Here is a 12,412-nt window from a genome sequence, read left to right as displayed (position 1 = left end):
GTAGCTTCCTCTATGTCCCAAATCCAAATAGGGAAAACAAAAACCAATATTATACAAGTAATGGCTAATGTATTAATTCAACAATGCTGTATTTTCCTCTTTAATAGTGACCAGTAACAGTACATGTTGATACTACTGACAGATACGTTGTGAAAATCTTTACTATGTTTATAAAAATCTTGATTGTTCCAGACTAACATGGCATATAACAAATAAAAACAAAACAACCCAAAACTACTCCATACTAGAAAAGGCTGTTTTTCAAACAGGAGTCTCACCATCCATTAATGAACTAAGGATCTAGCCAGGTCACAATAGTTTTCTTCATATACATTACAAAGTGCAGACATTGCTGTACAAAATGTTACATATTTATGCATCTAGTTAGTCACAAATAAAATCTATTTCTCCATCTGGGTCACAGACTAAAGTGTGAAAGTCTTTTTCTAAAGAACTTTTATATTTTTAGAATCATTTCAACATAATTAAATGTGAACCAAATTGTTTCTATTTTACTAATAATAGAAGCTAATGTCTACTAAGTGTATTTCAGCAACTAGAAAATTTAATTTGTAATGTTAATTATCAGGTTATTTTAAAATTAATAAGCAGCAAGGATGTAGTTGATAACACTTGAAACTAGATAAGTATATGGGAGATTATTACATTACTTGCTCTGTATGTTTGAAATTCTAACAAAAACATTTTTAAAAAAGCAAGGAAATGGACATACCTAACAAATACAAAGAAGTATAATGAATAAACATATAAATTGAGACTTTTGAGGGGTGCCTGGGTGGCTCAGTCGGCTAAGCGTCTGACTTCGGCTCAGGTCATGAACTCATGGTCTGTGAGTCTGAGCCCCACGTCGGGCTCTGTGCTGACAGCTCAGAGCCTGGAGCCTGCTTCAGAATCTGTCTCCCTCTCTCTCTGCCCCTCCCCTGCTCATGCTCTGCCCCCCTCTCTCTCTCAAAAATAAATAAACATTAAAAAAATTTGAGACTCTTCAACACACTGTTTCTAAGGACTATCTCTCTAGGAACTTCCTCAGATTTAATTCCAGTAATAGTTTGATTGTCTTGTTCAACTATAATGGAAAGGGTTAGAGATCTAAAAAAAAAAAAAAAAAAAAAAAAAAAAAAAAAAAAAAAAAAAACTAAGGAGAAATGAAGTCATAAATAGAAAACAAACCTGCTCAAAGGAGAACACAATTATTTAGTGTGCCTCATTTTCTCTTCATGGCCTCCACAATAGCCAACTACTTTTCTTTTTTTTTTTTTTAAAGTTTATTTTTTGAGAGAGAAACAGAGCATGAGTTGGGGGGGAGAGGGGGCGGGGGGTTAGGAGGTTGGAGGACAGGGGGTGAAAGAGAGGGAGACACAGAATCCAAAGCAGGCTCCAGATTCTGAGCTGTCAGCACAGAGCCTGACGCGGGGCTTGAACCCATGGACAGCGAGATCACGACCTGAGCCTAAGTCTGATGTGTAACCTACTGAGCCACCCTGGTGCCCCAGTCAACTACTTTTCAACCAACAGAAAGAACACAAAATATCTACCTACCTGGCAGTGATTTTCATTTCTTAAAATGTTTAACTCACACTGGCAATTTTCCCAGTGAGTTTAATATAAGATCTCTATTACACCATTCTGCCTTCCTTGAAACAAAAACTACAAACATTGTCTGAAGTAGGTTTACAGGCAGTTGGGATTTCAAAGCAGTATATGCCTCAAAGTCAATTTTTCTTATTTCCAAAAAGTAAGTTTCTAAAAACTTATTAAAATAAAGTATTCTCTCCCTCGGGCCTCTAAGTTATAAGGTCAATAGAACTGTGTAATTTTAGAAATGGAATTTAGAAATCATCTAGTCAAAGTGGTTTTCAAATGCTGTATCAGGAAGAAAAGAAGAATCAATGTCCTAACAATTTATATACACAAGTACACTCTTCTTTTTACTGTATCATACTGCATAAGGAACATTTCGCCTTGTTAATATTCTATCAGAAAAGGACTTGACCTTTTGTCTTGTTCAGTATTTTATATTTAATCACTTTTAGAATGTGAGTATACATTTGAATATGATTTAAACTACTGGTACATTTTGGAACTTAATGTTTTCTGATAATAGAATCTTACATAATATATAGAACCCTGACACTTTCAGAGTGATTTCACATTGTCTCATTTATATTTCACTGTCTAGTCACTTTGAAGCGATACTTGGGTGTAACAACAATATAAACCAAGCTAAAACAGAACGAAGCAAAGCATATCTAAACTGATATACTTCTGGAAAATACCATAAAACACACCATAAGCTTCTAGTAATTATCTGGAAAGAAAGCCAGTCTTAAAACATTCCATAATTGTTTTCAGAGATGCAAAATACCATTCACAACTTTTTAGTACACAAGATTGTTTCCATCAAAGCTGACCACAATCTGTTTTAATGAAGAGATAGGACTGGGTTTTTAAAATCCGAAACATAACAAAAATAAGAAACAAAAAAACCAACAAGTGGGTGAGGAACATCAAATATGTCTCCCACTAATTTACTGTATGCAAATACTTAAGAAATTCTTTAAACCCCATTTCTACACAGATAGACCAATTAAAAGTTATGAGCAATGAAAACAAAAAAAAGTTATGAGCAATTAGGTAAAATTAACCTCAAGTTAATTAGGTTTGATTAACAAATGTATATCTTTGTATGTACATAAAAACAGACAAAAGTTAGAACTACTTTCAGTTTTAGGTAACACAGTAAATTAGAATTAGATAGGTACAAATCTGGACTCCTCCTAAACTGAATAAATTCTTGAAAAACAGATAATGTTTTACCTAGAAATAATGTTTTTTCGTAAGATCGCTGCAATGTCACTTTAAACTCAGTGAGAAGCATGTATTATATATTATATAACCTCACAAACAAGTTTAAAAATGCATTATCTAAGGTGCTTAAAATTAAACTCCATGTCATCAGGGGCACCTGGGTGGCTCAGTAGGTTGAGCATCTGACTTCGGCTCAGGCCATGATCTCACCATCTGTGAGTTCGAGCCCTGCGTCAGGCTCTGTGCTGACAGCTCAGAGCCTGAAGCCCGCTTCTGATTCTGTGTCTCCCTCTCTCTGAGTGCCCCTTCCCCTTTCACACACTGTCTCTCTAATAAAAAACTTAAAAGGGGCGCCTGGGTGGCGCAGTCGGTTAAGCGTCCGACTTCAGCCAGGTCACGATCTCGCGGTCCGTGAGTTTGAGCCCCGCGTCAGGCTCTGGGCTGATGGCTCAGAGCCTGGAGCCTGTTTCCGATTCTGTGTCTCCCTCTCTCTCTGCCCCTCCCCCGTTCATGCTCTGTCTCTCTCTGTCCCAAAAATAAATAAACGTTGAAAAAAAAAATTTTAAAAAAAGAATATGCGGGGCGCCTGGGTGGCGCAGTCGGTTAAGCGTCCAACTTCAGCCAGGTCACGATCTCGCGATCCATGAGTTCGAGCCCCGCGTCAGGCTCTGGGCTGATGGCTCAGAGCCTGGAGCCTGTTTCCGATTCTGTGTCTCCCTCTCTCTCTGCCCCTCCCCCCGTTCATGCTCTGTCTCTCTCTGTCCCAAAAATAAATAAACGTTGAAAAAAAAAATAAAAAAAACTTAAAAAAAAAAAACTTCACATCATCAATGGTAGTTTTAACAATTCATGTAAAACAATACAATAATGTTTTATTTAAAGAGGCACACTGAAAGTCACAGGAGGTGATTTCGCACCATTTTTTAAAAAAAATTTTTTTTGATGTTTACTTTTGAAGGAGAGAGAGACAGAGCGTGAGGGAGGAGGGGCAGAGAGAGAGAGAGAGAGAGAGACAGATCTGTAGCAGGCTCTAGGCTCTGAGCTGTCAGCACAGAGCCCTATGCCAGGCTCAAACCAGTAAACCATGAAATCATGACCTGAGGCGAAGTAGGAGGCCACCTACTGAGACACCCAGGTGCCCTGCATCATTTAAAAAAAATTTTTTTTAATGTTAATTTAGAGGGGGGAGGGAGGGGGGGAGAGAGAGAGAGAGAGAGAGAGAGAGAGAGAGAGAGAGAGAGAGAGAGAGAGAATGAGCGGGGGAGAAGCAGAGAGAGAGGGAGAGACACAGAATCCAAACAAGGCTCCAGGCTCCGAGCTGTCAGCACAGAGCCCGACCTCACAGACACAGCGAGATCACGACCTGAGCCGAACGAAGTCAGGACGCTCAACTGACTGAGCCACCCAGGAGTTCCGCGTCATTTTTTGTTGTTGTTGATGTGTGAGTTTACTTTAGAAGTTCCTGCTCTATTCTTTCTGACAGATTCTATTTTTCCAGATGCTTCTCAAATGAATATTTATTCCTCAGTCTTACATCTTACTTTTCTCCTTGTACTTCTGCAGCCTTTCCCTTTCTCTTACAACGTCATTCTCTATGTCTGATCCTGTCCAGACTGTGCTCACTGTAACCAAACTGAACAGATGTAGAAAATTTACAGAATTCACCTCTTCCAAAACTTCTTTGCACAATTTTACCCAAAGTTTTATTGAACATCTCCTGTATTTTATCCAACATAATCATTCATTGTGCTTTTACATACTTTACCATTTGTATAGATTATTAGCTACTCGCTACCTTCCCAAATTGTCTTGCAAACAAAACCCTTTACATAGATCCAGCAAGTATCAGATTTTACATATACCTTACTTTGAAAAAGTAGCTCAAACTAAGTAAATGAGAAAGTGTTCAAATTGTCACAGCACTTATTTGACCACATCTGTTCATCTTTGCAGACCCAGTTAAACAATTAACTTTTATTTTATAAAAGAAAAAGACAATACTCTTTTTGCCAGAGTACATTTTGCCTTTTACTAATACATTTTGCCTTTTACTAATGTCTAAAAATACATTTTAGGGGCGCCTGGGTGGCGCAGTCGGTTAAGCGTCCGACTTCAGCCAGGTCACAATCTCGCGGTCCGTGAGTTCGAGCCCCGTGTCAGGCTCTGGGCTGATGGCTCAGAGCCTGGAGCCTGTTTCCGATTCTGTGTCTCCCTCTCCCTCTGCCCCTCCCCCCGTTCATGCTCTGTCTCTCTCTGTCCCAAAAATAAATAAACGTTAAAAATACATATTGCCTTTTACTAATGTCTAAAAATATGCTCCACTAGAGAAAACATTTCATATCAAAATTGTATTTAGAAAAAGAACGGGATTCCTTCAAGACATAACAGTCTAATTCCTCATGAAAATTTGTATAACTCAAAGTCAGGCGTGTAATGATCTTCGATCTTAATTTTTGGCCAATGTTTGGACTATGGAGCACATTTATATTTAAACACTTTTATTTCCTTTTGTTGTTTTAAACCTTGGAGTATTAGCAGGTCAGCTCTATTAAGTCTCACAACACAAAAACCCCATCTGCATCTCTTTCCAATTTGAATCTAGTAACGTTGAAAAACAAAAACTTAAGAGCACAGGACCAATCCTGACGTAGTAACAGGGCCTTTCCACCCCAGACCCAGGACCAATTTCTCTTGCCTCAGTGCTCCGTGATATCAGCAGTGACACTTCTGTCAGTTGCCTAAGAGACTAGAGGCTTATAATCTCTTCAGGAAATGCTTTATTGCAAAGCAAACTATTTCTTCTGGTCATTTAAAATCTTATTTGGATTAATTATGTTAAGATGTGTTGCTTGACATCTGGCATGTCTTTTGTGCCACAGCTGCTCTAGGTACATCTGTCTTCTGTAGCTCATTTAAGTTCACCCAAAGAAGACATGCACAATCAATAGTGAATATATGTCTAAAAATGTACTTGGAGAGAAAACTGCCAAACCATTGAAGCAAAAAGCACTTGACAGAAAAGAAAAAGATTTGTGAATCATCTATCTCAAATACTGGCATTGCTACAAATCACAATGTTCACAACTACCCAGTATCACCCAAGCAAAATAGTTTCTTAAAGTTGAGCTCATTAATAATAAAATTCATGGGGCGCCTGGGTGGCTCAGTCAGTTGAGCATCTGACTTCAGCTCAGGTCATGATCTCATGGTCTGCGAGTTTGAGCCCCGCATCGGGCTCTGTGCTGACAGCACAGAGGCTGGAGCCTGCTTCAGATTCTGTGTCTCCCTGTCTCTCTTCCCCTCCCCCATTCATGCTCTGTCTCTCTCTCTCTCTCTCTCAAAAGTAAATAAACATTTAAAAAGTTTAAAAAAAAATAACAAAATTCATTAGGCTCCTTATTTTCTCCCACTGAGCAGTGTTAATTATCCAATTTTATATTTTCAGTATGAGTATATTACATTGTTACACTCCATTCCACATTCTTTCATCAGTTAACATCTCCAACACTCCTACTGTGTGCCAGGCACTACATTCAACTTCTTTTTCACAATGGGATTCTATGAAAAACTTCTAGATTCTATCTAGCCCATATGAAAAGATTATTTCGTTCACTGAAAGAAAAAGCCATGAAATCTCCCTGACAATGGAATGGAAATACAAACTTCCTCACCAGAATTTGCAACTGCAGAGGCAGCGCAGCTGGTCACTTTAAGTTATATAAGCTCAAGCACAAATCTCTCCGTTGAGGGCCTTCAAAATGGCCTACTTTACTTTATTCAAGATAGTGAACAGTATTAACTAACAAGTGGTTCAACATATACATGAAGAAAAATAATAATGCTACTTTTTAAAGGATAACAGTAACAGCTAACACTATAGTGAGCACTTAGTACATATAGTACTGTTATAGTACATAATATAGCATATGGCACATATAGTAACATATATTACATATAGTAAAAATTCACTCTATTAAAACTCACTCTCTATATGCCAGGTAGAAATCTAAGTACTTTATGGCCATTACCTCATTTAATCTTTGCATCATTCCCTAGGAGACTGGCATTATTATAAATTGCAAATTACAGATGATAAAACTGATATGTGGAAGTATTAAGCACTTTATTCAAAATCACTTAGCTAAAAGGGCTGGACTCAAACACAAGTCTATCAGGATCCAAAGTCTGTGTTCTTGATCACCGTATAATAACGCTTGGCTTACGCTCATTCAATTTTAAAGTCTAAAGTTCTTGAATGTCTTATCAAAAAGGTTACTTTTTTTGAGGAATTTAATTTTTTTTCAAGTTTTTATTTAAATTCTAGTTAGCTAACATATATGATTCCTCACTTACTTAAAACAACCAGTGCTCATTACAAGCGCACTCCTTAATACCCATCACCCATTTAGCCCATTCCCCACCTTTAAAACAAGTTTCTTCCTTTAAAATGAACTACAACTTTCTTGATACATACAAAAAAACCAACACCGTAACTAAGGATTTTAACTTAAACTGTGGTCCTACCAAGTCTAAATATTTGGATGAGAAACAAAGTCTACCTGAATGAAAGCCCTGAGTCTCTATGGTAATGGGTCACAGAGGTGAGAAGTAAGAGACCTTGAGGGTCCAAATTTTTCATTTTCGGGATAATGAAAGAGACTTTTTGAAAAACATTTATACTCAGTCTAAACTACCACATACTTAATCCAGAAACACTTAGGTGTTTTTTTTCCCTAAGTCATCATTTTAAATAAATAATCTAACATTTTGATATCATACAGAGCATGGTATCCATTTCTGATGCACTATGTAAGAAAACATAAACTCCATAACAAGAGGTCAGACTATTGTAGGGCTATTACCAGTTGAAAGCATGAATCTTATAAGACATGTTATAGAAAACTATAAAATGGCATCCTTACCTATATGGACTCAAACTCAAAAAAACAGCCATTTTTTTCTTTTAAATTTACATTCATTTGGGTCAGGAACAAGCTCAGCTCCACTTCACCAGTCATGTCATATGACTGAATTCAAGCTCATTTCAAGGAAAAGCTGCACTATGCTGTATTTAGAACACATTGCTGAGAATAGCCAGTTGAGTCTTTGGTAGGCCTATCCAAAAACCTTGCTTTAGTTGCTAAGAAACTACAATTTCACCGTATTATAAATCATTGAAAGAAGCCAAGCCACAGCACAGAGATTAAACACGTTAAGATCAACAATCTGTCACCTATTGTGCCAAATGAAACCATGCTGTTTCCACACATCAAATAGGTAAGGTGAAACTAGTATTAGGCTCCTTTAAGGCACATTGTTAACACAGACTAAAAACTGATGACACAAATCAGACTTCCACAGCGGCCTCATGCTTTGGAGGAAATCGAAAACTACCCAACAGACTTCACATGTTCAATGCTAGAGACAGAAGAATATTTCCTCGCTGACCCCTGCAGTGATAATTCAAGGCGGTGAAGCATACATAAGATTTGATTAGTGCAATCTGTTACAACACTTACATTTAACGGATAATGGGTTTTCAAGCCTTTATTGATGCATTTTCACTGTAATCTTCAGCATTTAAGCCCAGACTCTCCTTAGAATGCTTAACTCCGCTGGCTCTTTTTTTTTTTAAATGAGCCAATTTTTTTTTTCATTTTCATTAAAAAAAATTGAAAACCATTACATCTCAACTATTCTAACAAAAGTAATTTTAAATTGTTCTGGCATAATGAAGACACTGAGGAATTAGCAAAAGTAATTTATAGTTCACTCTCTAGTACTGACTTCTCATAAATTCTTCCCTATAAAAATACTTTAAAGGCTGTTTCCACAAGAGCAGAAACTAGTTCACAGTACTTTTCACCGGTGAAAGATCAATTCAGCAGCTGAATTGCAACACATGTCCTCACCAGTCAGAATTCTCTGTCCAGATCCCCCATCACGGGGATTCCTCACGATTTCTCTCCATCTTCTCTGAAGAGCTTCAGCTTAAAACCGAATTCTGTTTCCACCATCCCCTGCACGCATCTCAGGAACTACTTGTATGTTCCTCAGAAATAATGTCTGCTCTTCCTCGAAACTTTTAGATCTTAAAAACCCACTTCCTCCATCGCCTGGTCTTCAGGCGGATTCGGTCCCACCAGGGCAGTTCCAGTTACGTGTCCCTGCCTTCCCAAAGGCCTAACCAGTATCCTCCAGCACTCGCCACAACTCCGCTCCTCCCATCCCTAATATATCCTCCACACTGCACACCAACATTACACCCCCGGCTTCCTGTATTTTACTCCCTTCCCTTATTTTCTGCCTTCGCCTCACCCCCATCTCTCTACCCAGGCACCTTTACTGCTCTAATAAATATTCCCCCTGCCTCAGTTTCAACCCTTTCTCCCCATCCTCTGCTCATTTTTCCTCTCCTTATTTAGACACTCCTTTTTGCTCTCCCAACCACTACCCCAGAATGCCCAACACTCCACCCTCCTTAGCAAACCCAGCCCTCTTCCCCCATCTCGTTGAGAGCCCCAGCTGCTCCTCTTTCCAGATCCCTTACTGCAGTCAACCCACTACCTTAGCATTCCACCTACCTTCCCTCCACCTCCTTATCCAAGGTTCCCCGAGTCTTTGCCCCTCCTTGGGGCTCTAGTACTCTGCTCAGTATTCTTCAGGACTCCCCTCCCCCCTCCAAAGTCTCCCTTATTTTTTTAAGGATGTCGCCGGTCTCGCGGGGCTCCGGTAGAATCCCAGATGACCCCAGTGCCCGGGACCCCCGCTCTCTTGGGCAGCCTGACACCACTCTCGTCGCCTTAACCACAAATACCTGTTTTCCACCTCCTTCTTTAAAAGCTGCGCCCCCTCCCCATCCGCCCCCGCTACTCCAGCTCCTCACGTCGGCTTCCTGGGTGTCCCCTCCCTGACTCGGAGCGACGAGCCCCAAGATGCGGAGCCTCTAAGTCTGCAACACCTCAGGCTCCTAACGGACGCCCCCACCTCTCGGACCGGCGCCTCGGTTCTCACACCCGCGCCTCTTGGAACTCCAGACCGGCATCTCCTCTCGGGTCCGCAGCCCCTCAGATTCGACCGGCCCTCTTCCCCTTGCTCCGGCACCTCCTCGGGCCCGGGACGGCCTGCTCGGGTCGCCGGCGTCTCTCAGCCCCCGCCCGGCCCGCCCCCGGCGCCCCACTTACCGTTCTGAGCGGCGCCTGGCCCTGGGAGGAGGGAGCCGGAGACCAGCAACAGAGAGAGGGCCAGGGCGCTGGGCAGCGACGAGCCCGACATCCTCCCTGCGGAAGACCGAACAGCGAATGGGCCGGGGCCGGGGCCGGGGCCGGAGCCGGGGCCGGGGAAGGGAGGGGAGGGAGGGAGGGGGCGGGCGAGTGCGCGAAGGAGTGAGCGAGGGAGGCAGCAACAGCTAGGCTCCGTCCTTCTCCGTCCTCCTCCTACCGCCGCAGCGCCCAAGCCTCGCGAGATCTTCACTCCGGGCCGTGGGCGGCTAAGGAGCAACGGCGGCAAGGCTCGCGAGAAGAAGCGGCCTCGACTGTGTTGCTGCCGCCCCTCACACTCTGCGTCCCGCCCCTGCGGAGGCTGATTGGCCTAGAGCGGGATGGGTCACGTGCCAACGGCGCTTCTGGCCACGTGACGGAGAGAGGCGGGGCTCCTCCACTCCCTTGGCCCTGAGGAACCGAGTAGTGTGCTTGCAGCTTACCTTCTGTGAAACGGGAGCGCCCATAAATAAGAGGAAGCTTTGGGGACACAATATATTTCCTCCTCTCATCCTGCTTTTCATTTCTTGGAGCTCTTGGCCGCAGAATTTGATGCACCACCGCCTTTTTTACGCCTTCCTCTCATTGTCTCCAATCCAAGTCCTGTTATTTCTTCTTTCTGGTCGTTGACCTTAGACCCCTACAGGCATCTGGCTCGAACCTCCCTCCTAAACCTTATGTTTTAATTTTCCAGGCATAGTGATGTCTTCCCGGTGCCCGATACTACCTTGGCTTTCCTGCCTCTCGTGCTCCCGCCGCTTGAAATGTCCTCCTTTTCTGCGCTTCTCCTCCTCCTCCTCCCCCATTTTGACCTTATTTTGGTTTCATGGAATCTCTGGGCCTGAAGTTCAACTAGCCTAATAGCGCATCCATAGACACTAAATTCTACAAGGAAGTCATCATATATTAACTTGCATGAAGAATCTTCAGAAGCATTTTATGCAGCGAACATTTATTGAGTACCCGCTGGGTATCAGGTTTTTGCATATGCAATGAAACCCAGATGAAAAGATAGTCCCCATTTTCAGGAAGTTCACCACCTAGTCTATCAGGGGAGTGGGGAAGAGGACGACAAGTGGCTGCATAGCAAAACGACCCATAGGGAAGGAGCCAACGAAGTGCTCTGGCAGTATGATCACCATGGTTTGTATAGAATTGAGAAATGCACTTTTTAAGGGTGTTTTTTTGTACTGCTCTTAGCACCGACAATCCTTGGCTAACAAAGGAGTTTCTGTAGCTTAGCTCATCCCTGACTCAGAGCAGACATCCTGGGGAGTGTCCCTGGGGTGAAATTGTGAGAAGCCAAGTAAACAGTCCTGGAGATCTGACTTGATTCAAAGATAGAGCTTGGGGAACCTGGAAGAAGGATCACTCACCAAGACCCTCACACTCTCAAGCCAAAGCAGTCTCAGGCTTTCAATATGAACTGGACAGCTGGTGGTTCCAGACTGAATTTTCAAGCAAACACTGGGACTACAACTATGGCCATGTTGATGACGGAAATGAAAATATTCTCTGAGACGTTAGGTGTGTAAATGACCAAAAGGTTGGCATGTATCCTTGGGTAAAGGCTATTCTGCAGAGAGCTCCATATGCAGGGCTACAGGGCTGCCTGTGGTGAAGCAAAAATTGTCAGCTAATGGAAGCTTCAATGGGATGCAACTGTTCTGCCTCCTCATAACCATAAGCAACATCCCCCATTTAATTAGGGAGCCTCGTAACAAGGGATCCTTACAAAATGATTGTGCTCGTTTTGTGGGTAGGGAAACTGAGGCCAAGAAAGGCATGACCTGCCCAGGGCCTGAGTGTTAGTGGTAATCATTAATACCAAACAGCTTGTTTGACTCCTTCTGGGCTCATGGCAAGAGTGCATTTCCTTGCCCCTCCAAGTTGGGAGTGGCACATGACTTGCTTTGGCTAGCAAAATATGAGAAATGACACATACCATTTTCAAGTAGAAGCACATCATTTCAGTTGCAGACACTATAGCATACTCTTCTCTTTGTGTGGCCATCTGTGATGGTGGAAGCATGTGTCAAAATGAAGCTTATGTCAGCCTGGGTCCCTAAATTAGCACAATAAGCCCAGGCCTCCTGCCAACCTACACAAAACAGGTAACGTCTTTTGAGTTAAGCTACTGAGATTCAGAGGCGTTTACTCCTACTGCATAATCTGGACTATTCTGGTTAGGGGAACAATGAAATTCAAGTCCATCCCACTACCCCCGCCGCCCCTATTAGCTGTGTGGCCTTGGGCCAGTGACTTAATCTCTCCCTACTCATCTACCAAATGGGGCTAATGATAGCACCTACCTCATAAAATTA

At 42.1% G+C, this 12,412-nt stretch overlaps 1 protein-coding gene across 2 annotated transcripts in view; it reads right to left on the bottom strand.

The window, feature by feature from the left end:
- NPTN (neuroplastin) overlaps positions 1-10,220 on the bottom strand; it is a 74,578-nt gene extending 64,358 nt beyond the window's left edge. The window contains exon 1 of one of the 2 annotated variants that reach the window (XM_019832083.3): positions 10,014-10,220. In XM_019832083.3, coding sequence (XP_019687642.1) covers positions 10,014-10,104 — 91 coding nt within the window. In that variant the 5' untranslated portion in view covers positions 10,105-10,220. The remainder of the gene's footprint in view (positions 1-10,013) is intronic. The other variant, XM_019832082.3, reaches the window with a different exon arrangement.
- Positions 10,221-12,412: the final 2,192 nt, after the last annotated feature.

The sequence above is a fragment of the Felis catus genome, chromosome B3, assembly GCF_018350175.1.
Source record: "Felis catus isolate Fca126 chromosome B3, F.catus_Fca126_mat1.0, whole genome shotgun sequence".
NCBI classification, from domain to species: domain Eukaryota; kingdom Metazoa; phylum Chordata; class Mammalia; order Carnivora; family Felidae; genus Felis; species Felis catus.
The sequence above is the reverse complement of the archived record's forward strand: the minus strand, read 5'-3'. Positions and strand labels throughout refer to the sequence as shown.